Source organism: Colias eurytheme, chromosome 29 (assembly GCF_061535395.1).
Source record: "Colias eurytheme isolate Ceu_HAF_F1 chromosome 29, ilColEury1 Martin Lab GWU primary, whole genome shotgun sequence".
Lineage (NCBI taxonomy): Eukaryota > Metazoa > Arthropoda > Insecta > Lepidoptera > Pieridae > Colias > Colias eurytheme.
Window position 1 is genome coordinate 4,658,771 of NC_143008.1, and position 19,241 is coordinate 4,678,011.

A 19,241-nucleotide genomic window follows, 5' to 3' on the forward strand; every position below is an offset into this window, starting at 1 on the left:
GTATATGCCGGCTACGCGAAGCTAGAGAAGAAAACATGGATTTTCAGGAAAAATTTAGCAAAAAATTTTGGACGTAATTTTTTTTTAAAGTATTTTTTACGTGATCAGTGTATGCAAAACTACAAGTTCCTTCGCGCTTAGTATACCAATAGTGGGACACCCTGTATATAAGATGTTCTTTCTCTCATGGCTAAACAGGGTATCCCAATTCCCACTATTGGTATATACAGGGACTTATAGTTTTGCGTACACTGATCACGTAAAAAATACTTAACAAAATTACATCAAAAAATTTTTGCTCAATTTTTTCTGAAAATCCATATTTCTTCTCTAGCTTCGCACAGCCGGCATATACCGCTTTGCTAATGTGAGCAATTTGTCTATGAAAACATAATCTTAAACGATAGCACACGTGTGGGTGGCAAAGCTGGGCGGGTTGCTTGTTATAGGTGTACGTGTACACATAGCGTTTTGAGAATTCATCCATTTGAAAAAAAACTGCTCCTGGGATTTTATAAGTATTTTTTACATACTCAGCGTATGCAAAACTATAACTTCCTTTGAGCTTAGTATACCAACAGTGGGACACCCTGTATATCGTTGTTCCCGTATCACATTGCGGATTTGTCGAATGTGTTTCATTGTTGGTAAGTACGTAGGAATGCGGTTGAGACTGATAAGCCGATCATAGTTTATCTAACTTACTGATATAATTAGCGTAATTATAAAGAGATAATGGAACGTGATTCACCTGATACCTAGGTAAGTACAAAAAATATAAGAAAAAACAAAAAAATATGTTGTGTGGTTTTATGAAAGCACGGTAAAAGTGAAACTGTTCGAACGGTTCCGAACACTGCTTTGTGCAGCGCATGTCGCGTGACGGTCGGCTGCCGAGTAGGTATACCTACTCGGCAGCCGCGATACACGCGACATGCGCTACACAGACCAAAAAGTTTGAGACGATGTAATAAAAGTTTCACTTTAAAAATAAATAATACCTCTATTTTTTTTACTTTTTAGTATTGGTTCTTATATAGCGGCAACGGAAATACATAATTTGTGAAAATTTCAGCTTTCTAGCTATCACGGTTTACGAGATACAGCCTAGACAACGAAGTCTCAGTAATAGGGAAATTTTACGCTTTCGATACGGAACCCTAAAAAATAACCCAAGAAATGAATAATTTTTGATATCGATAAAGTACATAGTTCTATATATATGTGCGTTCAAAGTTCAAACTAAGCGTTCAAACAACACACAAACTCCGCAGTTTATATTTTTAAGGGCCGATTTTTCAATGCTTGGATAAAACTTATCCGTCCAATAAAGTATTACACGATAATATTAAAATGTCACGTAAACTGTCAAATACGGGCAATTAGAATACGTTTTTAAAATGGTAGTTTTATACATTATTCGACGAATAAGTTTTATCCAAGCATTGAAAAATCGGCCCTAATTAGGATTATTTCCTCCTGCAAAAGAGTCTACTTACTTTATTTCATCTTCTTATCTTCTTATATATAAAAATGAATCGCAAAATGTGTTGGTAAGCGCATAACTCGAGAACGGCTGAACCGATTTCGATAATTCTTTTTTTATTATATTCCTTGAAGTACGAGGATGGTTTTTATGTAGAGAAAACGTAAACATGTACCACGGGCGAAGCCGGGGCGGTCCGCTAGTCTTATATATAAAAATGAATCGCAAAATGTGTTGGTAAGCGCATAATTCGAGAACGGCTAAACCGATTTCGATAATTCTTTTTTTATTATATTCCTTGAAGTACGAGGATGGTTCTTATGTAGAGAAAACGTAAATATTATGTACCACGGGCGAAGCCGGGGCGGACCGCTAGTTTTACATAAAAATTTCAATCTATTTTTACTGCTACATATTTTCATTTTAAAATTAAAGCATTTCACTAAATACTTTTCAAAACACGTGATTTCTCTATAAATGGTGTTATTTATCTGTGAAATCTCGTGATAAGCTTTTTGATTTATCGGTTTTATCAATTTCTTTAAAATGTAAATTTTTTATCCGTAATAATTCCTAACATTGTCAACAATGTCAACTTCGCGGTTATTTTAGAGCAATATGTTCTCTATTAAAATTACAATGTTTTTTTTTCTTCCTGTTGGCAATAACGCACTGTGTCACTATGTCAGCTATTTTATGTTCATTACGTAATTTTTTTCGCTTTTACGAATTTTGTTAGGAATTTTTAAAGTGAAACTTCTTTAGGCGGGTTGAGAGCGAAATTTCAAGGTCGCGTCATGGCAATACCGTCATGTCATGAAGGCGTCAGGCGACGATTTTGGTATCTTTGAATTTTGCCAAAGAAGTATCACTTGTGAGCACGCGTGCTCGGCACACACGCTCTTTTTTAATATTTTCAGCCAAACGAGATATTTTCACATATCTACCTACCTGTTAAGGAAATTATTTTTAAACAACGAAATGGTTTTGAAGTTTGGACCACGAATATTCAAGCCTTGGATTGATAACATATAAAACTTGATCATGGCCTTGTCAACTAAAAGGGCTAGTATACATATATTAGACAAAATTGTTTTATTGGATTAATTTGATTGGATATATTTATAGCTACTACCTATTCACCACAGCTCTATACAGGGTCTCCCACTGTTGGTATACTAAGGGGCCATCCATAAAGTACGTCACACTAATTTCATGAGTTTTTGAGCCCCCCCCCCGTCCTTGTCACAGGTGGTCACATTTCTGAGACCCCCCCCCTACCTAGTGTGACGTCACATGTTTTGCAATTTAACGAAAAATTCGAAAATTTATTAAATTAAAACAGCAGAATTCCGAAATTAGTTTTATTTCCATTTAAATTAGGTAAGTACTTTTTTATGAAATCAACAACATAATATCAAATATTTGAAACAATAACAAAAAAATCAACTAATGAATGTAAAGAAAAAGAAACTCAATCATCTTCAGTCCATGGACTTTGGACCCAGTCCTTTAAATCTATACTAATATTATAAAAAAGCTGAAGAGTTTGTTTGTTTGTTTGTTTGAACGCGCTAATCTCGGGAACTACTTGTACGATTTGAAAAATTTTTTCGGTGTTAGATAGCCCATTTATCGAGGAAGGTTATAGGCTATATATCATCACGCTACGACCAACAGGGGTGGAGCCACGGGGGTGAAACCGCGCGGAGCAGCTAGTTATTTATAACTGGCATGGCAGTCACTTCACAGTTCACTTCGTTTTTCACGTCAGGAACATTTGTGGAGTCAACATCTTTTTCATCCAACCATAAGGCATCATCATTAATATCCAAACAAAGAATTTCTCTGGCACGTCTAGCTGCTATTCTTTGATGTAGGTATCATTGCAATGGGAACTACATCTTGCTTAATCTTATGAAGTTGTTTGTGTTGGTTAGTGCCTAGTGGCTTTATATCGAATGAAAATATAGAAACAAAAACATTACCTACGCGAGGTGCGGTGCGTTTGTCGGCATTAGTCAAAGGACTCGTCGGCGATCGGCACGTGTCAGAAGCGGCTATGAACTTGTCAACAAAACAATTTAAACCGTATTGCCCTAAAGATAGATTTGGACATATTTTTTAGTTTAATTAATATTTCAAATTACGCGATTAGTACCTCTAGATTTTGAAATGTGATGTCACGAAACTTAGGACCCCTCCCACCCCTTGTCACACCATGTCACACTTTGTCGACCCCCTCCCCCCCCTTTACGTGTGACGTACTTTATGGATGGCCCCTAAGCTCAAAGGAGGTAATAGTTTTGCATACGCTGAGTACGTAAAAAATACTTATAAAATTCCAGGCGCAGTTTTTTTTTCAAATAGATGGATTCTTAAAACTCTATGTGTACACCCATACCAAGCAACCCGCCCAGCTTTGCTACCAGCACGTGACCTATCGTTTAATTATGTTTTAATAGACAAAATGCTCACGTTAGCCAAGCGGTATATTATGCCGGCTGTGCGAAGCTAGAGAAGAAAACATGGATTTTCAGGAAAAATTTAGCAAAAATTTTTTGATCAGTGTATGTAAAACTACAAGTCCCTTCGCGCTTAGTATACCAACAGTGGGACACCCTGTATATTAAAAAACTGCATCAAAATCCATTGCGTAGTTTTAAAGATTTAAGCATAGGTACCTAGGGACATAGGGACAGAGAAATAAACTTATAAACTATATAGTGATTTGAAAGGTAATTTTTAAACTAATGCAGATAACGCGCAATAACTACTTCTACGCTTAAACCTTGCTTATTGTTATGTAATATAAATATTATACACGTCATTACATTTATTTGATGCAGTATGCCGCTATGCGTAAACTCGACTATTGACCGTCTTGTTAGCAGGGAAAACGTTGGCATTTATAACTATTGTGGTATAGGCACAGATTAAGTATTAGTTACCTACTGCCACACCCCGGACACTCCATACAAAATGATCATTTTGACAGTCACACTGTAGAGACTGCAAATGTGTGTGTTAACGCTTTATGGTTGGCACATTTGTGACTAGCGTAAAAAAAAATTCGCGTTTTTCTGATGAAATACATCCGTAAACAGCACAATATCTAACCATTTTCTACGAAAAACGATAATCACAAATCCAAAATAATAAAATTACTTTAAGTCAATTTGATTAATGTTGTCAATCTTCGTTGCGTATAGTCCTTGCAGAAAAATATGGCCCATTTTATGTCTGATCGCGCGGGGGTGAGGTAAGTTTAATTTTGGCGGGAGGCGGAGAGTGTCAGTTCTGTAGCGTTTAGCTACTATTATGTATTCTGTGCTACTGCGTAAGGGGCAGACGGCAGTCTATGCATAATACCTAGGTACATCTGTTTCACTGATCGATTTTCTTTAGGGCCAGCGCGCACTAGCGATATAAGTCGATCGATTGTTTGATCTAAGGTTTGATCGAATAGGGATCGGGCTGTCGGATTCGATAGTTCACAGATGTACAACTTTTAATCTGCAAGTGCGCACACTGCCATATAACTCTATACCGATGCTCTCAAGCTATCGGGCAAGTTAAAATTAGTGCGCGTGGGCTCTTAGGGACAAGTAGTTGATCTGTGTACTGCCAGACAAAGATTTTTTTTGTTAAGCCCCTCCAGGAATAGCAATTCTTCGCTCACACATCAACCATTGCACCAAGGAGGTCGTAATAATAATAATATACTAATCAAATAAATTCATTACCTCGTAATAAATGAAAATCCAAAGATAATTTAGCAATTTACTTTACATCTTCCAAATATCGTATACTAGCTGTGCCCTGCGGTTTTACCCGCAGTGCTCCGCTCCTGTTGGTCTTAGCATGATGATATATTATAGCCTATAGCCTTCCTTGATAACACCGAAAGGATTTATCAAATCGGACCAGTAGTTTCTGAGATTAGCGCGTTCAAACAAACAAACAAACTCTTCAGCTTTATAATATTAACTAAAGATTACAATTCCAACATAAAAAATTATATAAGGTAACTAGGTTGTAATTTTCCAAATGTCAAACGAGACAATTTTCTATATTTTCCATATCGCATCGTATTAGGGACAAGGCCCTTTGAAATTGACGTTATACGTGAGTCATACGGTCATGACCTTGTCCTAGTATCATCACAATCATCCTAGAATTGATAACAAGTAAAATGGTTCAGATAGGTTGTGTTATAAATTGTCAGGAACTAAATACAGAAAATGATAAAATAAATTAATTATTAATTAATTAATATTCGACGAATAAGTTTTTTAAGGCTTGAAAAATCTGTCCATACCTACCTAGGTAGTAGGTAAGTACTTACCTACTTATTAGAAATAAAAAATAAGGAAAAATCAAATGATTGCATAGTGGCAATTCCTTCCTGCATGAAAATGAATGTGTACGTGTAAATAAAAACCTCAGCTTGCTAGGTACTACGAAAAAAAAAATTATTCGCAGGTCAGCAAGATATGTGATAATATGTCGCTCCGCGCTCGGGTCACTGGAATGTTCTTCAGCTTGACCTGTAGGTAGTGAATGACAACTCAAACGTTGATTTTACATCATAGTTCAAACACATTAGAATGAATAATGGTAAAATCTTTAAATGAAAAGATGTACCTACCTATTAAGAGTTAAAATAATTAATAACTAGAGCCCATGTAATAAAAAATGTCATATTTATCATTTCTGTTGTAAAGTTCAGCAAAGACATGGCAAAGACACCTATTTTAGAAGCGACTCAATCTTCAGTAGGAACGGTTGTACCTATCTTGTCAAATCAACCTCAAATTCTAACTTTCCTCTTCTATTAATTATTATTAATTACTACCTAAAACTACACAATAAATACTCTACTTTAAATTATATAAGTGAGTGCTATTTTGAAAAACCATTTGACCCCCATTGAGTAACCTTGTGTCTTGATGCGTAGAATTTTTGGCGTCCCGCCAAAACGTACCCTTACATAACCTACCATGTGATCGTTTGACGTGGTCTTGACATATTGAACGAATTACATTGTAGATTGTAGACACAAAAGAACTAATTGTAAAACGCATCGTGATATATTTTTAGAGAAACATTGAATTTTGATTGAATAGAATGCGTTTTGGCTTATATAACCTTCTTTGTGTCGTAGTTTGGAACGGCGAATGAGCATTGAGCGGGAAATTTAAAAATGGTTACCTAGCATTATTGCAACAGTATTGGATAAGTACTGATTTGTGTAATAATATGTAGGTATTTTATTAATTTTGTGTGTATATTTAAATGTTATGTTCTTGTTTGATTAAGTTGTATTTCTCTAAATTCATACCATTATGTTAAAATTTAAAAGGAAACCGCGATGTAAACTATGCTCTTCTAGTGTCATTCTAGCGGTTCTAGCGTATAATATATTTTATGTTGTTTTTATTGCATTTTTTATTCTTATACTTACTTATACTTATGATAGCTGTTTATTGTACTTATAGCATAGAATAATTACTTTATTAGCATATAATAAAGAAATAGAACAACGATGAGCTTAGTATTCTTGCTTGACGACGCGGTTGGCGCAGTGGTAATGTAACTGCCTACTGAGCCGACGGTCCCGGGTTCGATCCCGGTCAGGGCAAATATTTGTGTGATGAACTCAATTATTTGTTCTTGGGTCTGGGTGTTATTATCTATAGGGTCAACCGGGGCAAATGCAACTATGGGGCTATGGCAACTAGTTATCATAACTAATTTATTAGAGTTGTTGTAATAAATCGCCACCTATGATTCAATAACTCAACGACTAATAAATCTTACAAGTAATAGATGGTGCCCCTACGATGAAAACTATTTGATTGATAGGCCATTGTGTCAAACCGCTATTTTGAAGTTGGTGTGCGTAAAAACAGGTGTCGAGTTTTGCAGACAAAAAAATTGTTTAGGAGTGATTTTTTGCAGGTGTTTTTGATTGAACACGATTATCACAAGCCGTTAAGCTTATTTCATTTATATTTTTAGTGCGTTAGTTGACTCTATTTTATGTTATTGATGCAGTTACATTTGCCTCATGAAAATTTCACTGTGGGGTTATTGCAACTGTGAGGTTAGTTACAATAGCCCCTTATATTTTTGTATGAAACTAAAAACACTAGTGATGTGACAGTGTCGATATTTTTATTATGTATCCTTCTTGGTAGTCAAAATATACTTTCTTTATGATTAATTAAAGAAGAACCATCGATTATTTCTTCGATATTATACCCAGAGACGGGATCATAAGTAAAATTCAAATTAGATAAAAAAAGCGTGGTTAAAGAATATAAGTAACTAAAAACGATAGGTAGGATAGTTCTGTGATTGTTCAAGTAATTTTTAGTAAACGGTTGATTAGTTAACTAATAGGTAAACGTATTTTGTTTGGTTTACGTTTTTAACAATATTTAACACAAAGAATATTATTTGTTCTGACCAAAAACTAAAATTGACTTAGTAGGCACTGTAATTTTTTTTTGTTGCGATTTAAAGTGGTAAATCAAAGTACATGAGTTTTTCCTCTAAATAATGCGGCGCCATCTACGATCGCAACGTTATTGTAGCAATAGTTCCCTAATACCACAGACTAATAATAATATACTACGTATCTAATACACAATAGTACGATATAAATCACACGCAGAATAATAAAAAAATATCGATGAATAAGTTTTTTGCATTCCCCACACTAATTCTCTAACAAATAGTTGCATTTACCCCACAATCAGAAAAATAAGTTTTTTTCTGAAAACTAGTCCTTGCTACGCGGTAATACAGTTCAAAATCCTATGAATAACATGAAATCTCATAAATATATTCTATATTCGTTGTTTTATATGAAATAGAAGAAGAGCTATGGCAGTTAGTTGCATTTACCCCCGACTAGGGGTTAATGTAACTTTTTCTACCAATTTTAGGAAATATTCTCACTACCAGTTATTTATAAGACTACTGTATTGCTTGATTGGTTTAAAATAATCTTGAATAAATACAAAAAACAATAAATGGGTCAAATAAATGACCAAATATAAAAAGAGATAACTGCAACCGATCAAACTTGAAACTTGTTATTTTTTAGTTGCATTTGCCCCGGTTGACTATATATGTATTTATTAAATATTATATTTATCTTCGCCTAGTACCCACAACACAAGCCTTAATTGAGCTTACTGTGGGACTAGGTCGATTTGTGTAATATTGTCCTATAATATTTATTTATTTATTATTTATTCCATTTAAGTTTTATTATAGGACCTTTTAATTTTAAAACACAATAATTATAATTAAGTATTGGACCGATTTTAAGATTTTTTTCAGATCAAGTTTTTATTAAAAGTTAATTATACCTTAATTTTCATACTTTCACGCTCTAAGTTTTCACCACTACAATTTGGAATATTAATAAATGCCAAATATTTAAAATTAATTTTATACAGGTTAAAATAAAACAAAAACAAACAGTATTTACTATATTTATTTGAACATAATTATCTACAATTAAATACATGTTATCATATTATTACTTATTATTAATTGGTGATTGGAATGGCATGAATCAAATAATAAAACATTTCATTTAATAAATTGTGGATAATAAATAAAATTACATCTTACATTCAATCAGGATCATAATAAATTCAACAACTGATATTTGTATTAATATTTTGAAAAATATAACCTTAAAATTATCATAACATTCACACATTTTGCCGCGTTTTTAATACAGATAATTTTTTTTTTCGTAGCGTTGCGACAATTTTTTTTTCTGCTTGTTTCTCATGTCACTTACTTGGTGTAGGCGTTGCCCTGTAAAAAAATACATGTGATTAAAATTTAAAATACACAGAGTATAAAAATTCATGAGGTATTTTTTTTAGGTAACGAGAAATCTTGGTGTCAAGGACCTTCGACCGCACGTTGACAGATTGGATAGTTGGCAAGATAAATCCGATAAAGAAAAAACACAAAACAGTGTTTTATAATTAACTAGCCGTGGCCCACGGTTTTACCAGAATTGCTCCGCTCCTATTGGTCTTAGCATGGGCTTACCTCGATAAATGGGCTATCTAACACTGAAATAATTCTTTAAATGTTCCTTAGGCCCTGCGCAGACGGCACACTTTGTGCGATCGAGTCTGCGGCGCACAAAAAGTCTTCATGGCGCGCAAAAAGTCGGTCGCGGATTTTTCACAGACTCAACGCACACGACGCACATCTTCGATCATTTTGTCGGCAGAGCTGTAGGGATGTAGACGCTATGGAAATCGTGTAAAGTGTGCGCCGTCTGCGTTAGCGCGCGTTGAAGCAAACGTTCAATTCTTTTCACACACTTTTGTGCGGAGCGGCGCGGTGCGGTCTGCCCGAATTACACGGATTTTTTGTGCGCCGGACTTTTTGCGCGTCGTGTGCGTTACTGCATATAATTTCATAGGTTCTATTTTCACAGACTAAAAAGTGCGTCACGGATAGTCTGTCGTCTGCGCAGGGCCTTAGATTGGCGCGTTCAAGCAAACAAACGAATTCGTCAACTTTTATATATAAGTTAAACAGTACATATTATATTATGAGCCAGCCTTCAAAAAAAAGTTCTTAAAGAATAAAAAACATTCAAAACATTATTCTTTTTGTATGTATTCTTATATTTTTTGGGTTTGATTTTACACGAGTATTTAGAAATTAAAGATTTTAACGGATTTTAACGCGTTTTATACATTATATTATTATCCCGACCTTTCGCACACTATGCAGCGAGCGTGGTCACGGGGAGACTAATACATGTAATGAATAAATGATAAATCGCGTTTAAAATCCGTTAAAATCTTTAGTTTCTTTTTGTCAGCTGTTTTTTCATGTACATATTATATAAATAATTAGAAGTATCATCACGCGATACTAATCAAACAGAATTAATGTCTAATTACAAATTTGCGGTTTCACCCGCTTGGCTCCACTCCTGTTGGTCTTAGCGTGATGTTATATAGCCTATAGCCTTCCTCGATAAATGAGCTATCTAACACCGAAAGAATTTTTCAAATCGGACCAGTAGTTCCCGAGATTAGCGCGTTCAAACAAACAAACAAACTCTTCAGCTTTATTATATTAAGTATAGATTAAAACAAGTGATAACTGCGTTAAGAACAACCGACTTCAAACTTGCACTTGCAACATTTACAAATACAGACAAAAATGCTCAAAAAATAAAAACTACTGGGCCTATCCGAATAAAATTTTTATGGGACCAATTCGACACCATTCCGCATCGAACAAAAAAAGAATCACGTAAATCGGTTCAGAAACCTCGGAGTAATCGCCAATCGGTGTACATACATAAAAAAAAAAACATACCGGCCGAATTGATAACCTCCTCCTTTTTTTGAAGTCGGTTAATAAACTACTTATATATTTATCTACACGTGCTAAATAAAACAAAGTACGCTCGCACACGTGGTATTAATTTATATCTAGACTTTATTCTAGCTTCGGCTAACTGTGCATTTAGATCAAACGAGCGAATGCTCATTTCTAACTCCACTATGTCAAATTATTTTAGTGTAAACAGGCGTAGAGCATTATTTCGTTGTTCACTGCGCGGTTGGTAGCGACAGCTTCGAGCAGTCAACGACCGACCGCTCGAGCAGTCTGTGTACCTCACTCAGCCGTTAACTGCTCGAGCAGTCCGTGTACGACCGGGCTTAGTGCGTTCGAAAAGATTCTATGCAATTTTCTAATACTGAACATCACTGAATACGAGTTTTCTTTTACACTAAAAGATCACGAAAGAATGCTCTTGCTCTATCTTAATGCACCGTGTCTAGACTTTATCTGATACAAGCTGACCTAACGAATCAAAGTGCATTACCACGGATGTACATATTATATGGAATTTGTATGGCGATAATCTACACTAATAATATTACAAAGAGGAAAACTTTGATTGTTTGTTTGTTTGTTTGATTGTAATGAATAGGCTCATAAACTACTGGACCGATTTTAAAAAATTCTTTCACCATTCGAAAGCTACATTATCCACGAGTAATATAGGCTAGGTTTATCCAGGAAATCTCACGGGAACGGGAACTATGCGGGTTTTTCTTTGAAAACGCGGGCGAAGCCGCAGGCGGAAAGCTATCGGATAACTAGGCTTCCGCCCGCGGCTTCGCGGCCTCGGCAATTTAAGAAAAACCAAACATAGTTCCCGTTCCCGTGGGATTTCCGGGATTACGTCATTTTCCCGGAAAAAAAATTTTAATTTAAGTAAAAATTTTTTTTTATATATAAAATAATATAAATCGCTCCGTTACGACGTAAAAGACAAACAAACAAACACTTTCACATTTATATTAGCATCTATCTTCAAAGCATCTATATCCTATTCCTCGTGTCTACATCACGTGAACGAACCGAATGAATTTATATTTAGCCCAGTTTCAAATGCCAGGTTATTTGCATAGTAATTGTTGTATCTTTGGACTGACTGTGACTTTGGTAAAATACCAACTGACTTCTAGGTTACAATTCATCTATACTTATATTATAACTAGCTTACCGCCCGCGGCTTCGCCCGCTTTGTCTAAAACCTAATCCTAATAATATTATAAATGTGAAAGTTTGTATGGATGTTTGTTACATTTTCACGCAAAAACTACTGAACCGATTACAATGAATTTTAGCACACATATAGAGGGTAACTTGGATTAACACATAGGATAGGTTTTGTCCCGGAAATCCCACGGGAACGGCAACTATGCGGGTTTATCTTTGAAAATGCGGGCGAAGCCGCGGGCGGAAAGCTAGTAAATTATATACTAAAACCTTCCTCTTGAATCACTCTATCTATTAAAAAAACCGCATCAAAATCCGTCGCGTACCTAGTTTTAAAGATTTAAACATACAAAGGGACATATAGGGACAGAGAAAGCGACTTTGTTTTGTACTATGTAGTGAAGCTGAAGAGTTTGTTTGAACGCGCTAATCTCGGGAACTACTGGTCCGATTTGAAAAACTATTTCAGTGTTAAATAATCCATTTATCAAGGAAGGCTATAGGCTATGTATTATTATCACGCTAAGACCAACAGGGGCGGAGCACTGTGGGTGAAACCGCGGGGCACAGCTACTAATATATAAACAAAATTACGTCGTGACAAGTGATAACTGCGTTAAAAACAACCGACTTCAAACTTGCACTTGCAACATTTACAAATACAGAAAAAAATGCTTATAAAATAAAAACTACTGGGCCTATCCGAATAAAATTTTTATGGGACCAATTCGACACCATCCCGCATCGAACAAAAAAAGAATCACGTAAATCGGTTCAGAAACCTCGGAGTAATCGGTGTACATACATAAAAAAAAACATACCGGCCGAATTGATAACCTCCTCCTTTTTTGAAGTCGGATAAGAAGGGAATGCGCTAGGGTCAGCGATAGACGTTCCCATGCGACACGCCGACTCAGCCGTATAGTTAAATATTTATATAGTCAAATGTTTATGGATCTATGCAGTGCACATTGCTTACATTACAAAAATAAATCATTATTCTACTTCCCGCTAATGTTATAAATGCGAAAGTTAGCAATGATGGATGAATGTATGTATGTTTGTTATTTACTCTTTCATGAAAAAAACTACGGGTCAGATTTGGATGCACGTGTTGAATGAAACCGCGCGGCACTACAGCTAGCTATTTAATAAAAATAATGCTGAATAAAATAATTAAGACAATAAAAAATAAAACATTACACATAGACCGTACTAAACCGCATTTGACACGCGCGCAGTAATTTTTAACTACCTATACATATATCTAACTAGATTTCCGCCCGCGGCTTCGCCCGCATATTTCGCCTATTGTGCAATTTATGTATATTTTACTTAATGTTATTTCATCATTTTGGTGTGTACAATAAAGCTTTCATTCATTCATTCATTCATTCATATTTCCCGTTTCCGTGGGATTTCTGGGATAAAACCTATCCTATGTGTTAATTCAAGTTACCCTCTATATGTGTGCTAAATTTTATTGTAATCGGTTCAGTATAATTTGCGTGAAAGAGTAACAAACACATCCTCATACAAACGTTCGCCTTTATAATATTAGTAGGATAACCTTTTCTTTTTGAAACTGCCTCTTTTGACATGGACCTTTAATTTGATTCAGATATTACTTAAAGTTTTTGAGTTATCATTATGATGTTTACTTTATCTGCATCTTTTGACATAAATATGTGTATTCATGTTACACATTTGTTAAAGAACCAGAAAACAAGAAAATTCTAAGTCTTTAGAAAAATTAAAATAATTTGCGTGGACCACCTGTCTTTTAAAACTTCCACGCGTTATTTTTGAAAAGTTTCACTAAACGATCTTTAAAAAAAACAAACCACCTTGACCTTCACAAATCAACCTTATTGAACGAGAAGGTTGCCACTTGCCATGACAAATTTGTGTGCCGTCAGATTCACCGAGCAAATAAATTAAACTATTATTATAAACTAGCTTTCCGCCCGCGGCTTCGCCCGCTTTGTCTAAAACGTAATAAATTATATAATAAAACCTTCCTCTTGAATCACTCTATCTATTACAAAAAACCGTATCAAAATCCATTGCATAGTTTTAAAGATTTAAGCGTACATTGGGAGGCAGAGACAGCGACTTTGTTGTTTATTAATTACTAGCGGTCCGCCCCGGCTTCGCCCGTGGTACATATTTACGTTTTCTCTACATAAAAACCATCCTCGTACTTCAAGGAATATAATAAAAAAAGAATTATGGAAATCGGTTCAGCCGTTCTCGAGTTATGCGCTTACCAACACATTTTGCGATTCATTTTTTTAAATAAGATTATATATAGCTGAAGAGTTTGATTCTTTGAACATGGAACAACTACTGGTCGATTTGTAAGATTCTTTCGGTGTTAGATAGCCCATTCATCGAGGAAGGCTATAAAAGTGAAGTCCCATGTCCCCTAGTGGGGTAAGGGGCAGATGCATTATACATCTGTTTCACTGATCGATTTTCTTTAGGGACAAGTAGGTGATCAGCCTTCTGTGTCCTACCAGACCAAGAAATTTTTTTTTTCTTCGTCTCCACCGGGAATCGAACCCAGGACCCCTCGGTGCTACGCTCACGCGTCAACCACTGTACCAAGGAGGCGGTCAAAGGAAGGCTATAGACTATATTATATCATCACGCTAAGATCAGTAGGCAAGAAGCAATGATAGTAAAACCACGGGACACTGCGGGTATTATATCTGTACATATAAAAATTAACCTCCTTTTCACTAGGTAACAGCATCACATAGGAATGGGTGGACCTACCTATTTCAATAGTTGTTATTTTGATTTGTTGGTTGTTAGGAGAAAAACCATAAAAAAATTTATGTTGGCATCTAGAAAACTAAGAAAATGCGAAAACACTTACCCATGAGCGAGCTATCCATATGAGGGTCTCGTTGTTCAATCTGGGGCCAATGAGAGGGTTCATCTGCGCCATGTATGCACACAGCCAGCTGAAATTGATAGGATTTTTATTATATACATGTTTTTACTTTATTTGTAACCAACTCCTTGACTCAATTTAAATACACTTTAAACTATACAACGATATAGTTTACACTTTGTTAAATATCAAGGATGGTGGCAACAACTTTAATCCATACTAATATTATAAATGCGAAAGTAACTCTGTCTGTCTGTCTGTTACTCAATCACGCCTTAACTACTGAACCAATTTGCATGAAATTCGGTATAGAGATATTTTGATACCCGAGAAAGGACATAGGATAGGTTTTATCCCGGAAATCCTACGGGAACGGGTTTTTCTTTGAAAACGCGCGCGAAGCCGCGGGCGGAAAGCTAATATGAAAATAAATTATTATGCGAAAATCGTATGCAGTTAAATGAAAACTACAAACGAATACAAATAGACAAATAAATATACTTCATAATACATTATTAAGTAAATATTATATTACATACAATATACATACTAATAGAAACGTGTAGGTACTATACTCTGTCCATTATATTATTTGCTTTTTGACAGCTTCACGCCTATGTTTAATTGAATTGTCTATGTTAAAATGTCATACAAGTAATTATCGTACTTCATGGACAGGTCCCGCCCACTTAGTGATGCCTACACAGAATTATTCAATGATGGGTCGATAGATTAAAATAATAATTTGGAAAATGCAAAAGTGCACGCCTCATAATTTTTTTTTAATAAATATTTATTAATTATTATTTTTGTTTATTTAATAACAATTAAACCACATCGAATCAGACCCTGAAAAATGAAAGGGTTCTATTCCTGAGCATACTCAAGCGTAAGAGAAAAAAAAAGACTCGATTAGTAAAGTATTTCGGTCGCTATCGTGTTAACAAGAAAAAGGATCCGCACATACAGACACACGGACGTCCAAGACAGAACTTTTTTAAACTGTTTTTTAACTAGTTTAAATAACAAAAATGACATCAAAAATATCATGAACGTTAAAAATAGTGTTTTTTCTTAATATGTGTGTGTATGTATTATCTTACAAGTGCAATGTATGATACATAAAGACATTTTAAGTTTGAAAAATCAGATGTTTTGCGCGAAGTGACAGTAGTACCCACCTCAACGCTTCGCTTATGAGGCGTGCAATAATCGATAGAAATACTTTGTAAAATATATCCGATACAGAAAAACTTTTCTATTATGTTATATAATTCAAACGTAAAGACAACCAAATTGTAAGATAGAAACCAATAAATAATAAAATATTAGTTTAGTTTAGTTTTAACATACAATGCATAGATATGTGGTCTTATTATTACATATCTTATTAGTACGTTTACGTTGTAATTATTATTTACGTACCTGATTCGATTTATGATAATATTTTGAATTTATAATTGAAATGGTACAACAGTCGATAATCTTTTGAACATCACTTCTGGTATCACCCGTCGAGCTGTCAAAAAGCAATTCTTATAGTGGACAGACTATAGGTAGATAAATAAATAAAAATATAATTTATTTAATATAATATAAAATCTGACTAAATGTCAGATTTTCCAAAAATTCATAAAACATTAGGATTGGCTCATACATAATATATTATTTTAGATATTGGAGAAAATTATATCATTATACAACAAAAAACTTTGCTAGCGCGATTCAATTCTTCTCAATAGCGTGTAGTAGCGACATCTATTTTCACTGACCGAAGCTACTTGATACTCGACATAGCATTTTTCTCTGAGATGATTTTTATTTTTCTTTAAATAAAAGTGTTCTTAAATGTATATCCAGGTGCGCGTCCGCGAGTTCTACATCGCGATGCAGCGTTGCCCTTACATCCACGAGATGAAGGAGCGGCTGCTTGGCGCGCCAACAGACGGGGTTGAACGCGAACGCGACCAGAGAGAGCAGAGCGAGTCGCCGCCGCGCGCCGCCGCCCATAGACCCGCAGGTCGGCACCATCGTCAAAGTGAAGATCACCCATCGTCATTCACTGTTTATTCTATTTTTTAATTTCAAAGTTCTGTGCTATCTGTGTCATGAATTTAATCACAGAATTTAATACATGGTTCAAAGCGAAAAGGAATAATTAATTTAAAAATAAAATTTTATGCATTAATCAATCGATAATCAAAATAAAAAAAACAAAGTGTGATTTCACTCAAAAAAATTTTTTGGTAGGTGTATTGCTTAATTTTTGCCTGCTATCTATACTTCTATAATCTTATATACATATAAAAATGAATCGCAAAATGTGTTGGTAAGCGCATAACTCGAGAACGGCTTAAGCGATTTCGATAATTCTTTTTTTATTATATTCCTTGAAGTACGAGGATGGTTTCTTATATATAAAAATGAATCGCAAAATGTGTTGGTAAGCGCATAACTCGAGAACGGCTGAACCGATTTCGATAATTCTTTTTTTATTATATTCCTTGAAGTACGAGGATGGTTCTTATGTAGAGAAAACGTAATTATGTACCACGGGCGAAGCCGGGGCGGACCGCTAGTACATAATAAATTGTATTTATTTAAAAAAAATTACAATATTTATTTAGTAGCTATACCCAGCTATAGACCAACATAGTTTTATAGACATACTATTTTATATCTAGGCTATATTTATTCACAAGATTTGTTGATCAAAAATAAACTAAATTGTATATTTTATAAATTGTATGGTTGTGAAATAAAGATATTTTTATTATTTATCTTATTTTAAAAAATGAACAGTATGTACATAGACCGCCTTGCTTAAGTAAAGTGGTTGACATGTGAGGGTAGAACCGAGGGGTCCTTGGTTCAATTCCCGAAGAGACTGAGAAAAAAAAATGTCTCGGTCTGGCAGGACACAGAAGGCTGATCTACTACTTGTCCCTAAAGAAAATCGATCAGTGAAACAGATGTATGCAGAATGCATCTGCCCCTTATCCCACTTGGAGACACGGAACTTCACTTTTTATGTACAAATCAACCTTATTGAACGAGAAGGTTGCCACTTGCCATGACAAATTTGTGTGCCATCAGATTATATTGTGTCTTTAAATAGTCTCAATGATTTACGTGGAGCATCTATCATAAGTTAGGCTTAAAATATACAATCATAGTGATTACTACCAACAATATGATCAATTTATTGAAATTGATGCGACTACAAAGTGACCTAGTAACATATGATGTCATACAAATTTTATTGCTAATTACAAATCTATTGTCCTCTTAAAGCACAAGAGAACTATCCTGTTATCATTTAAGGATATTTCCTTACAAAATTATACTGCCAAGGTCATTTTAGGTATATATTTATTTATTTGGACAATTTTAAAGTAAACAAATAAGGTTTAGAGATCGTTCAACCAGGGATTTACGCTTTGGTATACGTATGTATAAAGAAAACAGGGAAAACCATATAGGCGTTGGTAATTTTAGAATTAATAGAAATCATACTTACAACAACCAGCAAGTAGCTGCTGTTAACATTAACACCACCTGGATGATCCTGAAACGTTTTAATGATAGAATTAAACACGGAATACATGAAATGAATGAGGTAATACGAAGAAAATGTAGTTCAAGTACATACCCTCTGTTAGGTCCTTTTGGAGCGAAAAACGGGCAAACGATACCCACCACACCCCAGAGAACCGTGAAAACGGTGATGGGAACGAATGATGCGCCCATTTTGGGTCACTGGTGCCTTTATTTTGCAGAAATCTTTCAATAACACAAATATCAGCTGCCCAAAGATGGTGGACTTTTTTCAATGTTGGTACGACTGTACGTCGACAGTCATATGACAATACAATCGGATACTTATACTAGCAAATTAGCAATAGTAATGATTTCCTTTTCGTAAAGTAACTTATAAAAAACCATACATTTATGATGATTAAATAAAAACAATATTAATTAATACAATATAGCTATGAAAATGTTAGATAGAGCTCAAATTTTTTTAATCAATCATTCCGAGAATCCGAGATTTATTTAATGAGAATTTTTTTAATTTTTTATGGTGATGTTGCCATCGTCACCAAAATAGTAAAGTTAAAATCACAGTTAAAAAAACGAAATTCGGTTATCACATCAAGCTTATTTGGATGAAATACTTATTTTCTGTATATATAATACAAAGCAATATACTACTTTTATCAATAAAAATAACATTTTATATTGAAATCACTGAAATCCAAGGTAAATTTA

The 19,241-nt window shown here is 34.7% G+C and overlaps 1 protein-coding gene across 1 annotated transcript; it reads right to left on the bottom strand.

The window, feature by feature from the left end:
* Positions 1–8,983: 8,983 nt before the first annotated feature.
* Positions 8,984–18,814, bottom strand: LOC149896225 (V-type proton ATPase subunit e 2-like). Its single transcript, XM_090118156.1, has 4 exons — positions 18,622–18,814; positions 18,490–18,537; positions 14,952–15,039; positions 8,984–9,331 (listed from the first exon to the last, which is right to left on the bottom strand). The coding sequence occupies exons 1-4, from the start codon at positions 18,717–18,719 to the stop codon at positions 9,311–9,313; spliced, it is 255 nt and encodes an 84-aa protein (XP_089974282.1). The 5' UTR covers positions 18,720–18,814; the 3' UTR covers positions 8,984–9,310.
* Positions 18,815–19,241: the final 427 nt, after the last annotated feature.

Excerpts from the sequence above, each read along its gene's own strand:
- LOC149896225 (XM_090118156.1), bottom strand. The coding sequence starts at position 18,719 with ATGGGCGCATCATTCGTTCCCATCACCGTTTTCACGGTTCTCTGGGGT. Across the intron at positions 18,538-18,621 it reads CCAAAAGGACCTAACAGAGG|GATCATCCAGGTGGTGTTAA; the intron begins GTATGTACTTGA and ends AAAACGTTTCAG. Across the intron at positions 15,040-18,489 it reads GCAGCTACTTGCTGGTTGTT|CTGGCTGTGTGCATACATGG; the intron begins GTAAGTATGATT and ends TATCAATTTCAG.